Here is an 18,005-nt window from a genome sequence, read left to right as displayed (position 1 = left end):
AATTTCATGCCACATTTTGTCACCCTGTATGATTAAAGTCCACTCTACCTTTTATCATTAGTGTGTCCCACACTTATTTTGTTCCCCCTCACTGCAAACGTGTGTCTCAATTTCCTTATCATATTTCAAAATTTCCTGTTCCTCTTGTTGTGGCTAGAAGCAAGTTTTGTGTTTTTGTTTGTTTGTTTGAAAAAGTACAGAACTGTAATAACAGAACTGTTATAACAAAATAATTTCCCAAATCTGGGATAAATTCATTATTTCTTAGTTCTTATTATTTGGTATTTTAACATTTGTTAAATATCAATGGAGCTTGTTTTTCCCCTTTATACTAAAAAACTGACATCAGGTTGTTTTGAATATCAGATTGTAACTGGAGGCAGGACCTTACATTACAACTTATCCTGCCATTGCTCATTTACAAACTCAAATTTTAAACCCAAGTTTCAAGTTTTATTGTCATGTACAGATAAACAGTGTAGCCACATTTATCCACAATGAAATTCTTTGGCTCGTGCTCCTCAGCTTTAAATGAGCATATAGAGAGTGTGCAGCAACCCTGCTGCAAATATGTGACCTTTAAGTGTCTTTACACTCCTCCTTTTTAAATAGCTCTCTATTCGAGAGGCCTTTGTGCCTGCCTTCTTATCAATTGGTTGCTTATTAACTGAAATGAGATTCAAATTCAAAATACCCTTATTTCTGTTGTTCACACAGCAGTTTACTGTACGGTTAAGATGCCATTAAGAAGAAAAGAAGAAACGATTGGTTCACTGAAACGTCACTCAAACTGTACACCGCTTTCATTGGTCAGAATCCAACTCGAAGAGTCTGATGGTCTGTTTACCCCGCGGAAGTTCGTCTGTGGCTTGTAGACGGGATGTTGTTAGTTTGCGTTTAGTAAAGGGACTTACGGAGACATTTTGCTCATTTTTAGGGTGTGTTGATAGTCTGTTGCAGGAACAGAAGAGAGGTAAGTAGTGGGGATGCGGGGAGTCATATTAAACCCACTTCAGTGCAGAGAAAGTCGAAGTTAGCTAGCTAGTTAGCTAGCGTTTATCACCATCACCCAACACCATTTAGATTAGCGTAACTTCTCTTTTATTGTAACTCAGCATAGTAAACTTACATTGCTAATATTATACTTCCATTATTTTTCCTCTTTATCTTATTATTTGGTAGATACTTTACTGAGTTTACCATTGTATTGTTCAGCTTCTGTTGTTACTGGTTTATTATTGCTGGCTCAAAGAGTGCCTCATGGTAACGTTATCGCTTGTGTTGTATTTTGTTATAAGGGTGTAACTGAGGAGCCAAGCTAATAAAGTGACTGTTCCCAGTGTTGGACAAAAACGTCCATATGCTTGTATTGTTCACAATGTTCGTGTATCTTGTTACCTGCTCTGGATACAGTTTTTGAGGGGAAAAATGTTGGAGTGTGGCATGATGGAGCGGGACAGGCAGGCTCTCCGAAGAAACTCAGCTATCCTGTGCAGACAGCTGGTGGTGGATGAGCTGCTCATTCAGTCACTGCAGGCAGACGACATCCTCACGGAGAGCATGGCAGAGAGCATTATGGTATGTGGATAATAACTACTATATTAACAGTGAGACAGCTGATTCTTAACAGTTATGTGACTTTGAGTTACCTTCAGTTTGCTTAAATTGAAGTTAACTTGGCTGTCAGCAACTTTGCTGAAGGTTATGGTCAGTTTTTAGCTTGTGGTTTAAATGTATGTGGGAGTCAGAACCTCTAATCCTCCCATGAAATAGCTGTTAAGTAAAAGGTGACTACAGAAATGTTTCCTGCAGTTTTACAGGAACTACCACCATTTCTGCACTCTGGCAGCTAGTATAGGCTCCAGTGGCAGAGAAAACATGAGTTAGATAGGTAGTTAATAAAGTAGATGATTAATTCTACAATTAAAAAGATCTCTCACAGTCAAATCCATAAAGTTCGACAGTGATATAGTTTATAGTATAGTATAATATTTTTCTTTCAGCATGCTAACGCTTTTGATTAGAAATAAAGCAGTCATGATGTGATTGATGGATCCTTCTACATCTATTATCACAGCAAATTATCAACACTGCCTATTCAGTGATGAGTAGTTGTGCTTTGAATGAGGCCTTCATCTTCTGTGCTGTGATTTAGGTACACTTTAATTAGGTTTATCTGTCCCAGAGAAGTTTTGGGTTTTCTAGTTAAGTATAATCTAAATGTATACTCTTATTCTCCTTTAAAGTCCGTCACCTCAGGTATTTACATAGTTGGTTCACTGTAATGTAAATTCTCCTCAGATGATTCTGCATAGTCACAAAATGCAGGCGGGCACGTGGCTGTCCACGTGGCCACTCACGCTCTCCATCAGATGACAAAATTTACTTCATTCAGACCTGAGCGGAGTCACAGAAATGGAAAATATAATTATGAAAATTGAACACATTTTAATTCTGTCATTCTGCAAGCTTTTTTAATAGCTATGTAATGTTTTTACAGCCTAATAAAACCCTTCATATTTATTTATCATTGGATGCATATATAGACTAACTGCAAAGTCAGCACTTAAAATCTCTACATGCTTTTTATTATTTTGATTTGGTAATTGAAATAATTAGGGAACATGCCACACCTGTTCTAAATACTTCAAGCATGTGAAAGATGTGTAACAATGCAAGAAATGTCTGCTTTCCTAAATTATTAACAAAATGCTTTTGCTAAACCTTATGCATTTAAACTGAAAGTCTAGACTGGAGAGTCTAGTGTCTCACTATCCAAAGACTTAGGGATCTTACTATTTTAGAGGTTTACCAGAGAAAACCAGCTGGGAACCACAGGGCAACGTCCTTAAGAGACATTAATATCCCTTTTCCACCAATCTAGAACTAATGCCAGAAAGCTGGCACTGGCACAGCACCACAAATTGCCAGGCTAATGTCAGAGGAGATGCCATAATAAATAGTTTGTGTCTGCCATGATTTTACTGCAACTTCTAATAATTACAGCATAGTAACCTTTCAAATTGTCGGCTGTTTCTCAAAAGGCATCAACATAGAACAGGCTTATATTTGGTGGAAAAGGCATTTGTGAAAGTTTTGATTTAATCCCTCAAGGTTGAAATCTTTACTTCCGACTGTCCTGTCTGAGGACCACCTTTAAACATCTAAAGTTTAAGGTGTCTGGATGAATTCACAATCAAATGTTATAATGTTGAGAAGGTGAAAAAAAAGTAAAACCAAATGTATTTTTTAATTAATTCATTGTTAGTAAATTTTATGTTTCCGATGTGATCTCTTCTACTCCAGGCAGAGCAAACGTCTCAGAAACGCAGCTGGCGTTTGCTTCTACTCTTACCAAAACGTGGACCCAGAGCCTTCAGCAGTTTCTGCTCAGCTCTTCAATATACTGAACAGACACACCTCTACGACCTGCTCATAAAATCACCAGAGAAAGATGGCAGAGAGACACACACAGATGTGAGTGTGTACTTGACATCAACCATACACATGTCGCACAGCAGCAGTATAAACAGCAGATTTAGTGCAGTTCTTAGACTGCTTTCTGCTCACAGAGTTTTCAGCCTGAGGAGGAGCCACAGGAGAAGGCAGGGCAGCTGGTTATGGAAAGAACAAAAAAGAAGAGAGAGGTGAGCTTGCCTATGATTATCGAAGGCAATGTCACTCTTGGCATTTTTGAAGTAGAAGACATCATTGCATCATTGAACGCCTTTCATGCCTCTTTAATAGATTTTTCTTTAATTATAAATGCTAAGATTATATAGAGTAATATTTTGGGAATTGTAAGCTTCAGTAACATGATGTTTGGCAGGCATCTTCAGAAGACAGAGAGGAAATGTATGAGGTGAGCAGCACCTCATCATTCCCAGTCCAGGCATCAGATAGCTGGCCTGGCTCAGAGTCATCAGTCAGAGACTTACCCACAGTCAGGGCTGAGGACAGGAACAAACAGAGACTGAGGACAAAGAAACGAGGAGCAGATATGCAGACAGATGTGAGAATCACAAAATGCATCCATCTCATTATATATATCCAGATGGCCCACCTGAAGTAGAAAGGCAGGCAGGAGTTTCCCAAATATTTAATCTAGGACTGCAGATGTCATATTCCCACAAAAACAACAGCTGCTTCCACTGTATAGAACAAAATCCTTCATTATCTTTTTTGTACGGTCTGTCTTTAATAATTTGTGTATCATTTTAAATTTCAGAGGTCTACGGACTCTTCTCTTCCACTTCCAACTCAGGAGGAAATTGCAGCCAAGAGAGCAAGGACACATGGTGAGCGGTGCTGCAGAGCGTCTATGCGTTCATTTCAAAATGGGTTTCAGTGTGTGTAATGTTGTTGTCAGTCTTGTTTCCCTGGAGACATGAAGTTGTTTCTCAACAAAAGGCTTTATGTGTTGTTCATTGTTAAGACAATTTAATATATATGTCACAAAAAAAACCATTCTGTAGCCACTGACCACTTTAGGCCTTTAGTCTCCTGTTATTCTGTTGATTATTTGAACTGTTATAAACACACATCATAGAGAAAAGTGTAGAAATGTTGTTTTTCTAGCAGGTACCTACTGTCTCTACCTGCAGGCACCACACCCCAAGAATGACTCATTGACAACATGATACTCTGCTGTTAGACAACTCCATTCAGTGATGAGGACTAAGAATAGTTCAGTTTGTATTAGTTTGTGATTGTTTGTGTGTGTATGTGCTGCAGAATCCATGGAGTTTAGTCTGGATGCTGACAGTCCCATCAACAGTCCGGTCCTACCCTGCACACCTGACTTTTACCTCTCCCGCTGCCAGCAGGTACGATTTTGTTTTCCCATCAGCGGGTCAGTTGAGCCCATGCAAAGGTGCTCAGTTTTGTTTGGATTTACTGCGACCGCCTAAAAATGCATGTCTTCAGCATTTAGCTATGTTTATGTAACAAGCATAAAAATTGCAAATTTAATCTTTGGGTTTTGTCACTTTGTTAAGGTTTTTTGTTTTAAACAGATTAAAACAAAAAACCTTATTGTGTATGAATTTTCTTATATAGGTCATTCCATTCTTATTCAGTCTTACAGGTTGAGTTCATCGCCTCGTGGTTTTGGCTTGGTGATCAGTAATGTGACCTTTGACCCTTGTGCTGCCCCTGACCTTGACCCTAGAAAAGGTGGCGAGGTGGATGATGAGGTCCTCAGGAAGGTTTTTACAGAGCTGGATTACATTGTTGCTGTGCACAGAGACCTCACTGCTCAGGTAAAATGATGGATTTTGCAGGATGTTGGAAATGTGACACTTTTATCTTATTTATTGATAAACCTAAAGAAAGGACGTTTGGGCCAAACAAAAGAAGATGTTAGATCCTCAGCAACCTCTTCACCTGACACAGTTTGGAGAAAGTCACTTGTTGAAATGTTTAAGTTAAGAAAGACTGGGGATATGGTGTAGACAGGTTTTTTTAATGTAGGATTTGTTCTGGTTAGCCCACTTTCACTGCTGTCTGAGGAAGGTGGGAGATTTGTCACAAAGTAAACACACTTCACGTTTAATTAATTTAAGTCCAGATGCACATATCCTGCCTTGAACCTGATTGTTTACTGCACATCATGGTCTAATGAATCCATTGCTAGTGAGGGGGTGTCATCCTGCACACTTTAAGTCAGACCCTAAGTTGAGTGTTTCCATTAGTGAGAATGAAAATGTTTGAATACAGCTTCTATGAAATTTGGACTGAAAGATTGTTGCGTTTGTGTTAACGCTGACTTTGACCACATATGCTGATGCTTGTTCTTGTTCGTATTCTTGTGTAGGGTATGAGGACCTGCATTGAGAACTTTTCCAGACGGCCAGAGCACCAGACAGTGGACAGCTGTGTGGTGTGTCTGCTCTCCCACGGAGTGGAAGGGGCAGTGTACGGTACAGATGGCAAACTCCTCCAGGTCAGTTTGTCTGACACTTTACTGTGTAGATGTATGGTATGTCATTCAATAACAAAGATTCAACTGCTTTTTTCTGACATTTAATGCTAATTGTGTTTAACTTGGTCAATTTCAGTTGGACTGGGTGTTTGAGGCCTTTGACAATGCACACTGTCCACTTCTACAAAACAAACCAAAGATGTTTTTCATCCAGGCCTGCAGAGGAGGTAAGATGAATGAGATTGTGCAGCACAGCAATAAAAAAGAATTATACGGTAAACATGTTCTGGGGACTGCACTGTCCACAGTTCTGAGAAACTACCTGGGTAAAATCTCTCAGAGCCGTGCAGCATTATGAAATAGTGGTACCAATCTTCCCCTTCACATGGCCAGATGTTGTCTGCTGTCATTGTCATGCCCACTGAGAGAATCACAGTGGGTGGCAGTTTCAGGATCGCCCATTTACTCTACAGTTCCAGCTGTGGATTGTGCCAAAATCTCAGTTTTGTGTCAGTTTTCATCTTCTTTATAATATTTTGATGAAACTTCAAACAAATTCAGCACAATAAAAATAAAATGAATCTGTGGCTTAACAAGCTCCAAGTCAGTTGTTCTGTCTCTGTGACGGAGGTTATGGCCTGACTGCACACCCAGTGATGCTTATGACAGATCCTTAGACCCCTCAGGAGCAAACCTAATTACTTCCCACACTCCCTCGCTGCACACAGAGCCCAACACAGGTGTGCTGCTGAAAGGCTATTAGATGTGCTTAGCAGCTCTGGAAATAGCTTCAGTGAAATTCAGATATTGCTTATTTAGAGTGTTCATGGATACATTGGTATACTGCCAGTTTTTCTTAATAAGTAAGAAAAATAAGTAAGTGTTGTTTGCAACACAGTGGTTAACACTGTGAGGTCACCGCAAGAGGGTCCTTGTTTTGTGGAATATACATGTTCTCTGTGTGCCTGCATGGTTTTCCCTCCAAGTAACCCAGGATCCTCCACCAGTCTAGGGCATGCACGTTAGTAGAATTTGTGATTCCCAGTTGGCCGCCGGTGTGAATGTCTCTGTGATAGCCTGGAGACCTGTCCAGGGTGTATGCCACTCCTCACTCAATGTTAGCCGGGATAGGATTTAGCTCCCCTGTGACCCTGAGTCCTTTAAACGGTTAAAGAAATGGATGGATGGATAGCTAAAGGCTTCAAAGTGCCTGCGGCGTAGTGCTGTGTGAATGTGGCTTGTGGTGTAGAGTGCTTTGGGGGCAGTCAGGGGGACTAGAAAAGTGCTATGTAAATTTCAGTGCAAGATTTCTTCGTTTTCTGCCGTTCAGAAGTTTAGAAAAACATTTCAACCAGGGCTCATGCTAAATGCCAGTGATAGCTTCGCTTTCAGACTTTTTCCAGAATTCATTTGGAATAATACTTGAGTTTATCAAAGAGCTGCAGGAAACCCATTGAGTTCAAGCTGTTTAGCTTTTTTAAGACTGGGGCAACAGCTTGAGAAGCATGCTAACTGAGCAGGCACAGCTTCATTGCTCCATCTATGTCTGCTCAGGTGGTGTTACAGTGCAGCATTGAATCACACATGCATTTTTTAATCTTTCAGTTTTAATCTCTTCTGCTTTGGTTTGTTTTCACTGGCCTATAGTGTCAATAAAATGCTTTGCCCCTTTGGTGGACAGTTGCATTCATTATTAAAGAATATTTGAGACAAATGACTAAAAACTGCAGTAATCCAACCCAGTTATTGCAATAATATTGCTGCTAGATCTTTTTGGGCCTAATTGAAACTTACTTGTCTTCCAGAGGAGATGGACTGTGGCGTGGAGCAGATAGATGGGCCAAAGAGGACGTGCTCACCAAGCTGTGAACAGCGGGATGCTGGCAGGGAGGGACAGGGGGATGCAGACTCCAGACAGAGGGGGGACACAGGAAGACCCAGGATTAAACTTCCCCAGCGGTCGGACATGATCTGTGGCTTTGCGTCTCTCAAAGGTCAGAGAATTTGTAAGTTTATCTAATTTGTTATTCTGGGGTGGGTTTATATATGATATTTTATTCATTAACTGAAACACTGGTGTAAGAGGAAAACTAATGAGGCCATCGGGATCAGCAGTAATGGTTTTGTAATTCTTCTTTTTTAAATTATCTTTGGCCCTAATCATTATTTCTGCTTTTTGTGCAGTGCAATTAAAATTTCTGCTTGAGAGGGTTTTTTTTGTGCACAAGCGAATCAAAAGTGGATCTGAAATTGATTCTTATTATGTAAAGCTTTATTATGTAAAGCTCTACCAGACAACACCTTCGCTCTGTCTTTCTGTGTCTCATCTTGATGTATTACACTTCTGCTGTTTGATCTTTTCCTCCTCAAGGCACAGCAGCCATGCGAAACACTAAGAGAGGATCCTGGTTTATCCAGGAACTCAACTCAGCACTCCGCCTCCACGCCAGAGACACCCACCTTGCGGACATATTGGTGCAGGTAAACATGCTTTTTCAGACTGCAGTTGCAGATTACAAACTGCTATTTTGATATATAATACATTTTTGAAACCAACATGTCTTTTTTTTTTCTTTTTCTCCCAGGTGAACAGTCGTATTAAGGAGAGGGAGGGCTACGCCCCAGGTACTGCCCACCACCGCTGCAAAGAAATGTCAGAGTTCACCAGCTCATTGTGCAAAGACCTCTACTTTTTCCCCAAACACCAGCCCCAGTATTAATATGCACATTAACACACACAGATCATTCCTTGTATTGAAGCCTGGAGTAAGGGCATCACAGCTGTTTATTGCACACCACACACTCACACATTCCCCCCTGTTACAACTTGACATCCAAATGTCTAGTGGTTTTAATTTGTCCATTCAAACCACTAGACATTCACAAGCACACACACATATACACAAATCCTGGAAAGAAAAAAGGAGCGAGCTTCTGTTAATCTACATGTACATGGAAATGGGCAACCTATTGGCATACAATGTGCTCATGTATATATTTGTGTGTCTGTGTCTATGCCAGTTAGAGGGTTTAGATGTTAATCCTTTGCAGTCAAACTGCACAGCTACTTTGAGCTTTCACAAGCCTCTTTTTAAAATGTATTTTGTACACAGATCTATTTTTGTGGCTTTATTTTGTATGGAATTCTTTTTATAAGGATTGTAAGGCCCATTCTTATATTTGTACATAATGTATGTTAAATGTTATGAACATTTCTTGTTATTAACGTAGTGACAGACAGGGGGCAGCGCAGCAAAATGCATTTCAGCATCTTGATTTCATCAATATTAACATCTCCTTCAGTTGAAGAAGAGCTTTATTGTCATGGCAGCCATGGTTACAGACAGCTATGTTTAAAATTAAACAATAGAGTTTTTGAACTATTAAATTAGAATATATGACTTTTTTTTTCCTCACATAGTTTGCCTTACGAAAAGAACAACACCTACAGGGCAGCTTCAGTATGAAGTTTATCTTCTCACTTTAAATTGACATTTACTGATATTTAGTAAATTTCTCTGTCAGGGTGGTGGAGTGCAGTCTGGTGCTACATGTAGGGTCACTTACAGACAGTATGAACTCTGACCTTTACACATTTTACTTGTAGTGTTTGTTCCTGCATAGGAGCTGCATATTTAGTCAGTCTCGCCATTGTATTTTACTATAATCGATGCACAACACATAAAAAAGTGTCTTCCATTTTAAAAAAAGCCTGTGCCAGCTGAGGATGATGTGTTGGATAAGTTTATGACCATGGTGCTGCTTTCATAGCATATTATAAGTCTCTGGCACGCCTCCAAACAAAGTATTTCTGAAAGCTGCTCCAGAATTTATGGTTCCCAGAAAGAAAAGAAAACTGACCAGGCAAAGTATGTTTTAGTTACAGCAGTGTTGCAGTGAGGGGCACAGTGGTTGAAACAGTATTGATTGTTAACTATCAGTAAAGGGATGATTTTAAAGATCCTGTGTATGAGGCGGTCTTAGCAGAGTTTACCCTGGTCTGAAGCGTGCTCACTCCACTTAGGTTTTAGTTTTAATAATTAAGAAACATAACTTAAGAGAGGAAAAGATTGGACTGTTATAGGAGGATAGTTTTCCTGTAGAATGAGACGTTTTGCTGCCAAACTCTGCTGAAGTGCTTTGTGGGGTGATGTGATGTAGGGTGGGGAGGGGGCAGGAGAGACTTCAATATTAATTACTGCCAAATGTTGAGTATAATAAAAGGCTGTGGGTTTTAAACAATAAAAAATGTCTGTGTTTGTTCTTAAAGCTGTGTTTGTAATTGCATTTTCTGCAACGACAGCTTTTATGCACAGGTTTAGATCACGTTGCATCCGTAAAGTCAAGGCCCTCTGCTCAAATGTACACTGTTGCCGCTCCTGTGCATGCTCCGCTCCATTTGATCCTCCTTGTTGCTGTGTTTGTGTGTGTTGTTCCCGGCGTTCAGCCTGTCCCCCTCCGTTCTCAGGTATAGTATAACTGGCTCCCCACTATTCCGCTGTGCTCAGGTCGTGCTGCGACCGGGACAACGTACGCATCTCTCACACTGCCCGCCACCCACTGATAATGTTCTTAGTGTATCAGATAGAGCCCCCCGGGCCAGCTGTCCACAATCATTCTCGTTTGACATACACGCACACGCCGGTGGTCTGTGTAACACATTTCTCCCTGGCCTCCGGTATAGCTGTGAGATCAGGCTGTTATGCATTAGCGTGTGGGCCACAAAGCAGGGCTGGGTTAGGGGGGGATCTGCCTGTGCCTTTGTGGTTGTCATAATAGCTGCCGGTGTCAACGGGTTAGGAGGAGGAACCAGAGGAGAAACCCGCCAGTGAACTAGAGATGTTTAATTTAAAGTTGCTTGAATGGGATGTTGGCTGAGCACACCAAAGGCCCGATGTAAAGCACAAATTCACCTCCTCGCTTATCCTCTTGGTACCTGGATCCTGTGCAGAGCTGATCAGTATGAGCTGAGCTCTTGCTATTGGGGGTGTGTCTAGGGGTGATTTTTTTTTTCTTTCCCCCTCCTTCTAAGAGAGGGCTGCCATAGCATGTGAGTGTTACGGGGATTGCCTTGCGGCATTGGCTGAATAGGTGCAGGCTGTCATAGGGGTGTCATGTGCACCTTCCTGCTCACGTTGCAGGGGCAGCCCTATGTTGGGGCGGGGGGGGGGACCCTTCCAACTACCACCCCTCTCAACACTCCTGTCCAAACAAGAACAGGCCATCCAAACACACACACCTAATGGCCGTCTGGCAGGGAGGGTGCTGCTTAGGGCAACAAGTTGTGTGTGTGTGTTATTAGGTGTCTGCAGTTCTAATAAAGGAAAGCAGTGTGTCCTTCACTGCCTCATCAGATGGCTTTGCTCTGCTTTGTCTGCCTTTCTGATTTCTGTCTATGTGTCTGTCGGTGTTGCGGTGGAGCTGGATGGCTCTTAGACTGTGGGTCATCTGGAGAGAGGCGCTTTCGGGATGGACCTCACCTGTGCTTACGGACTATCTCTATGCAATGAGTGTGTTTGAGACTGAGAAACTTTAGATGTTTTTGTGGTGTTTTTGACCTGGTGTGAAGTGGGTATACAATAAGGCAGCGTGTGTGTGTGTTTGTGTATGTGTGTGTGGCATTGCTGTTGCCCACGCCATTAGAAATGCTGGGGTGTCCAGCGAGATTATTTTTGGATCAGTGACAGCGTGTCAATGGCTGCAGATGCATCGCAAAGGAAGGCTCTGAGATACCAACAGACCCTGGTAGGTCTTTCCCAAACTTCCTTTACTTGCCTGCCTGTATGCTGTCCTATCTTTAACTTCCAAAGGTCTTCCCTTGTTTCTCTTGTTCTGCCATCACACCTGCTTCTCTCTCATCTTTCCATCAATTCACCTGTCACTTCCTCTCTTCAAACCCTTTTTTTTAACCGTTCTTCATTCTTAATGATTTTTTTTGGTCTAGCTTTCATTACTTCTCTCCTACGCCTACTTTTTCTACCCATCATGCTTCTCTGCTCCATCATACAAAGTCCTCCTCGTGCTCTCCTACTAAATCAATAATCTTCATCTCCGCTCTCATCCTCCCCCCACCCACCCCAACTCTGTCTTTTCTTCTCGAACAAGATTTATGCAACTTCATGTCAACTTTATTTCTGCAGCTCGGATAGACACGAACAGTCTGTACAATTTCTCACCGCCCACGCCTCAACCAGCTGAGTGAAGGCGATAAATGGAAAGTCATCCCTGGGAAAATGGAAAAAACCCTCGATCGTTTACATTTCTTTTGCGACTCATGTGCATCTTCTTTCTGATGCCTTGTAAAGTCATTGCTGTTTACATGTGGCGGTGGATATAAATACCTATATACAGGAAACCCGAGCAGACAGGTTAGATGTACGTGGTGAGATGAAGTCATGTCACTTTATCCTCCAGTTCATCTGTTTAAATGCTTATCCAGAATGATAGTCATTCCTCCCAGGAGCATCTCGAGATGTCTGGTGACATTTAGCCACTATTGACTCTTTTTTTTTTTTAGCATTTTTATTCTCTTCTCTGCTGTGGTCATAGATTACTAACAGCTTCAGCATGCTCTTTTCTGCAGAGCTGATTGTGAGTTTGAGACAAGACAATGAGCAATTGAGGCTGGAGCAGCTGGGCTGTGTATATTCATGTAACTGATCAAGTGCGGAGGAGCAACAGCAGTGTGTCAGTCTGTCCTTCTGCTCGTCTTCCTCTTCGCCTTTGAGAAGATGGACGATTGTCCAGAGCAAATCCCGAATCCCTGGTCCTCCTTCAGTCCCTTGGTGCTGCACAAGTCAGATATAAATAAGACAATTAATTAAATCACGCTGTTTACAAGCTTAATGTCTCTGTGAAGTCACACATCTCTCAGTGTGAAAGCTGTGTCTGCGTGAGAGGAAATTAGAGCCTTGAAGGATCAGAGGATTTTATGTGCAGAGCTGTTAATAGATGGTCCTGATATAATTTGTTTATTGATCAGGAGAACTCTCCTGTGGTTAGTTTGGCTGGTTCACAGATTCACACCGGTGCCTTAAACTGAAGATGACTGTCTGTTTTTAGTGCTTGCAGTAAGTGTTGATGTTACGCCTGAGATTTGCTTTTAGATCACATATAACTGTTATTTCAACTTAATTCACAACAAGCCTTTCAATGATGTTCAAACAGCACTCGAGGGTCAGTTTTTGCTTTAGAGGATTGTGTGATGAATGAAGCCGTATTACAAAAAAAAGTAACTTTGCCCTCAGAAGGTTAATGTTTAGTTTCCATTCACTTACATGATTTGGTTCTTCACAAATTACACAAACTAGGTGACGAAAGATTTTAGTGGCACCAGTCGACTGATTTTCATAACAAGCAAAAGTTTTCTGCTTTAATTCTAGGAAGAATATCTGTTGATGTTTCTCATGTGACCTCACGCGCAGATTACTCTCGAGCTATGGACCAAACACTGGTTGCCCTGGAAAAATGTGTTTTCCCCAACTGGTTGGCAGTGGTTTCTGGAGGTTCCTGGCACAAAAGTGTGCTGACTGACCAGAGCTTTTAGGAATAAAAGCAATTTTAAGCTGCTTCCTTATTCACAATGATTCGCCAATACAGTTAGCACCAAATTTTTAATTTGGCAGATTTTTACGCCAAATGCATTTCCTTAAACCAAAAGGATTTGGGACTGAACCAGGGACCCTTCTGTGAATGTGGAAACCACTAACCTATGAGTTTTCTGTTAAATCGCTTAATAATCTCAGCTAAAAAAATCTTTTTTAAAAAGGCAGTGAAGAGATCATGAGGATGTCTGGAAAGAAATGCTGTCCACCCTTCAATTTGGCCTCGGGCATGTCTTTATCCACACCTCATCAGGTGTAGTCAACAGTTTAGCCCAGGCAACACCAAAAGACTTGCACTGTCAGTCCAATGAGGGTAGAGAATATGGAGAAGTTTAAAAATACCAATATAATAATTAGAAAAGTTCAACTTTAGACAAAAGCTAATAAAAGATTTGAATTAATTTAGTTTCTTTTTTTGTTTATCTGGTTTTCTGTGATATTTAATGACATTTAAGTGATGGATCTTTAAATTATCCACCCACAAAGATTAATGCTCACTGGCCTTGCAGAGTAGTGTTTATTAATTTAAAATCACACAACTGTTGGTGACTCTTCACTTTCCCAAAGAGGAAGCTCCCTCTGTAGACTCTTGTCACACTGACAGACGTTTCCACAGTGACGAGAGCAAATCGCTGCTTGTGAAGATGTACACACACACACACACACACACACACACACACACACACACACACACACACACACAAAACAAAAAAACACAGTGTATATTTGTGCCTGCTTTTTACATCTGGTTGTGTGTAACAGTTGATGTGATGGATGAGGTTAAAAGCGAGGTTGTGTGAGGAGACGAGTCTCAATCTGTGAGAATGTCAACAGCAGTGAAATAGATCCCATAAGTCTCAAATGTTACAGGCTACTAAAAGGGATAACGTTCACCTGCCAAATGTCCTGTGGGCTGGAATGACTGCAATGTAGACGATTAACCCCTTAGCAGTCCAATTAGTCCCCTAAACCATCCAATGTACCGTGGGCGGTACGTCCGACTGCTAACAGGTTAAGCCATTAAATTTCATACGATAATGCGGACACATTTTTTCAATTACAGGGGTAGTTCTAATGTAATAATTAAACAGTTGGATGTTACTTCCATAGCATAAAGGTGAAATGTCACATTGCTAAATAGTGTCAATAGCTTGTTATTGTTTTGTGTAAAGGTTAAAGCCTTCCATCTGTCTGTTCAACAAGCCTCCTGGGAGAGATGGCCCGAAAGAGAGGCAAACAGCGTCAGAGAGAGAGGCAGAGGGAGAACTGGGGAGAAGTGTGTCAGTGAACGTTGGATCACACTGCTGCTAAATTTATCGACGAGTAAGGTTTCACCTCAGGGGTGGGGGGGTTGGATGGACGTGGACAAGGGTTGGTGAACGGGAAAGTTTGAGGGTGAAGAGTGAGGCAGAAAGGTGAAAGGTCTCCAAAGAGTCCAGATGCAAGAGAGACCGCTTGGAAAAATAGACAAAAAAGTAACTTTTTGTGTCTCTGAAATTCATAAACGCAGATTTCTGATCTGTAACGGTACCTTTATGGGTGTGTGAAAGTGGAAAATCATAAAACATTGTGTTGCTTATGGAGAGTGGAGCCAAAATCACAAGAAATAGAACATTTAATACTGCTGGTGACTGAAAATATGAAAGCTTGTTGCCACCACTGGATTGTTTAAATTTCTTTTTTTTAATGTTGAAATTTTACTACACCTTTGAGTTAATTACTCTGAATTTCAAGATGCATAACTTGAGCTTTTCAGATAAACCCAAAAACAAACTTCCATAAAATGGACTCGTGGGAATTTGGTACTTAAACGCTTTCTGTCTAATAAATGAATACATTCCTATTAATATATCAGTTTTAAAAGAAACCCATTGTACTTTTTTCCAACTTTGTATTTTTAATTTCAGATTCAGGGTAGCTTTGCATAATTCAGTCACAATAAGCCTTGATTAACTCATACCGGACTTTGATGTCGCTCCAGTGTTCAACTATTGTCTGAAATAAGCTGTTTTAGCCCCTTTTACTCCTCCGTTTAAGGGATTTTATGGAAATCCACTCTACTTCATAGCCAAGAGTAGAAAATAACCCTTGAAACCAAGCTTTTTGAATATTTTGAACTCTGACCCTTTGGTTCACAGTGATTGCTTGGACATATGTTGATCTGACAACAGGAAACTTCAGCCATATATGAACATCTGCAAAAAACTCTCATTACAGGTCCCCTTTAAAAATCACAAATGTAGATTTGTTAGACTGCCCAGAAGAGAACAAATGTAAACAAATAATAAATGTTAAACAATGAATCAAACTGATATCAAAGGGGGCGGGATTAAGGATTTAAGCCACAGTCAGACTATGTCAAAGTGTCAGTCCACCACGTCTCTTCTTTCCACTAATTTCCTCTCTAATAAGGAATAAAATACCCAAAGTACTGAGTGATACCTGAAATATTTACATCAGGAAAAAGAAGGCCATCCATTACACTCACAGTGTCTTAATATTTTTTCAGACTGATGTGCATTAGTTCTCTATTAAAAATCTGCTTTCATCTGTCTTTTTTTGGGACATGCTTGTGCAAAGAAGAGTGGTTGGATTCTGTCTTCTAGTACACATGAAGTGAAATATTTCTTGCAAACAGGTAAAATAATAACTACTAATAAAAGTGCAGGGCTAACTGTAGTTGCTGGTGATGATAGGGGATCCTATACTACCACAGTTCAAGTTAAATACAACCCGACAGCCCTCCAAACTAACTGACGTTTCTTGTTTTTGCCAGATCTCAAGAACATTACAAACTGCTTCCTGCTGGGATCATAAATCATCAGCTCCCCAAAATAGAAGCCGACTGATATCCACGGCTTATCGCGGCTATACTGGCATCACAGTTCATATCTGTGCAGTATGTGTACAAAAACGCGTATGCTTCTCCAAACAGAAGAGAAAAGAAAACCATAACTTGGGGTAATTTAGATAGTGTGTTTCCAAAGGCATTGTTTACGATACTATCAGCACCTTCTACAGCACATGTGGCAGAACATGCATCACAGCAGCACATATGCAACAAAGTCAAGAGGTGTCTTCACAGTAAGCTATTAACTAATCTGTGAAGTGCATTGCTGGAGTAAACACATAAACACAAACTAATCCAGAATAACAATTATAGAGTTTATAAATCCATAAAATCGCCACGTCAAACTCAAAATTCCCAAATCAGACTGCCTCTTCCCCAAATGGCACATAAACCACGTGAGAATTGCTGGGTCAGAGCAGAACACCAGACTGACCCATTTTAAGTACCACAGTTGGGAAAACAGAAGCTGAGGTCATCAACTTAAACCAAAGAAATCGCTTTGAGTTTGTAATGAACATTTTATAGAAGATTAAACTGTTTTATAGGCTGTATTTTATAATTAAAGGAAGCTAATTTGTGCTTTTACAGTAAGGTTTACTGTGTGTAAAGTCTCACATCATGTTTTTATGTAACTTAAGCATTAATTAATGGCACCAAAAAAGGCTTCTGTGTACAGAAACAGAGGAATAAAAACATGATATGGCACATTGTACCGGGGCTCAGCCAGGCTTTAGTGAAGCATGCCATTCATGCTGAAGGCACTTGAAGAGCAGTGCAGCATTATCCATACACAATGTTAATATATTTATGGTCCTCTCTCAGTCAGCAGGTATTATTTTCATGCCTTGAGCTTGCATCCTGCCTGCTGGGTATCATTTATGATCTTGCTGCTGGAATCTGCCAGATTGGCTGCATGACTGGGAATCTACCCTGCTGAATTAAGAGCTGCTGACAATTTATTGTCAAGCTTCAAGTGTCTGTATTAACCTCTGCTGCTTTCCCTTTTTAGTGTGTGTGTGCGCGCACACTCACCTAAGAGTCACTCCACTCTTTCACTGTATGGAAGCAGGTAGCAGGTACGGTGTCCCTCACACTGGCAAAGACAAGGAAGGACAGTTGTAAGACAGATATTCAGAGAAGGCATTACTGAGTGTTGGACACATGCAAGACAGTGAGCAGGAGGAAGAGCTGAGAAGATGAGGGAGCGCATCAATACTTTTCAGACAGGTCTGAATATCGATCAGTTTCTGGTAAGGCTTACTATTTCCTCCCTAAATAGTGAACTGCTTTTGCAAGATGAAATGCATGTATGCAAAAGTAATTGAATTCTAGCTTCCGTTTTCTTTTCGCCGACTTTAAATTTCATGTTGTGCCTTTATTTATTGAACATGAACCAGGTTTAGATAGGATTTAATGGCCTCATTGGTTTGATTTTTCTGAATTTCTTGGTGGTAACATGAAGTGTGGTCTCGCATGTAAGACACAGTTTGTTTTTTTGTTTTTTGGCTGCCTCGATTTGCCTTAATTAGAAAATGACAGCTTGAACAGTGTTTGGATGAGGCATGGAATTGTTATTGTGCTGGCTAATTAGTGTATGCATATGGAGACACTCGTGGAAGTGTGTGTG

At 40.8% G+C, this 18,005-nt stretch overlaps 2 protein-coding genes across 5 annotated transcripts in view; both read left to right on the top strand.

Annotated features, from left to right (window-relative positions):
- Nucleotides 1-635: 635 nt before the first annotated feature.
- Nucleotides 636-10,172, top strand: casp2 (caspase 2, apoptosis-related cysteine peptidase). Of its 4 annotated transcripts, none has more exons than XM_005731937.1 (13): nucleotides 636-973; nucleotides 1,414-1,578; nucleotides 3,307-3,477; nucleotides 3,573-3,647; nucleotides 3,830-4,012; nucleotides 4,229-4,298; nucleotides 4,735-4,826; nucleotides 5,079-5,261; nucleotides 5,816-5,944; nucleotides 6,060-6,150; nucleotides 7,729-7,917; nucleotides 8,295-8,404; nucleotides 8,509-10,172. In XM_005731937.1, exons 2-13 carry the CDS (start codon nucleotides 1,429-1,431, stop codon nucleotides 8,641-8,643), a joined length of 1,578 nt encoding a protein of 525 aa, XP_005731994.1. In that variant the 5' UTR covers nucleotides 636-973; nucleotides 1,414-1,428; the 3' UTR covers nucleotides 8,644-10,172. The 4 variants fall into 4 exon arrangements, with proteins under 4 accessions (XP_005731994.1, XP_013766010.1, XP_013766011.1 ...); XM_013910556.1 differs by having other exon boundaries at nucleotides 7,729-7,929; XM_013910557.1 differs by lacking the exon at nucleotides 3,830-4,012 and having other exon boundaries at nucleotides 637-973; nucleotides 7,729-7,929.
- A 983-nt stretch (nucleotides 10,173-11,155) lies between these two features.
- The window catches only part of clcn1b (chloride channel, voltage-sensitive 1b), a 31,932-nt gene continuing 25,082 nt past the window's right edge, over nucleotides 11,156-18,005 (top strand). The window contains exon 1 of the mRNA XM_005731936.1: nucleotides 11,156-11,668. Coding sequence (XP_005731993.1) covers nucleotides 11,618-11,668 — 51 coding nt within the window. The 5' untranslated portion in view covers nucleotides 11,156-11,617. The remainder of the gene's footprint in view (nucleotides 11,669-18,005) is intronic.

The sequence above is a fragment of the Pundamilia nyererei genome, unplaced genomic scaffold (assembly GCF_000239375.1).
Source record: "Pundamilia nyererei isolate P.nyererei 1_Seehausen unplaced genomic scaffold, PunNye1.0 scaffold00045, whole genome shotgun sequence".
Classification (NCBI taxonomy): Eukaryota; Metazoa; Chordata; class Actinopteri; order Cichliformes; family Cichlidae; genus Pundamilia; species Pundamilia nyererei.
This window is presented reverse-complemented; position numbering and strand designations above follow the sequence as displayed.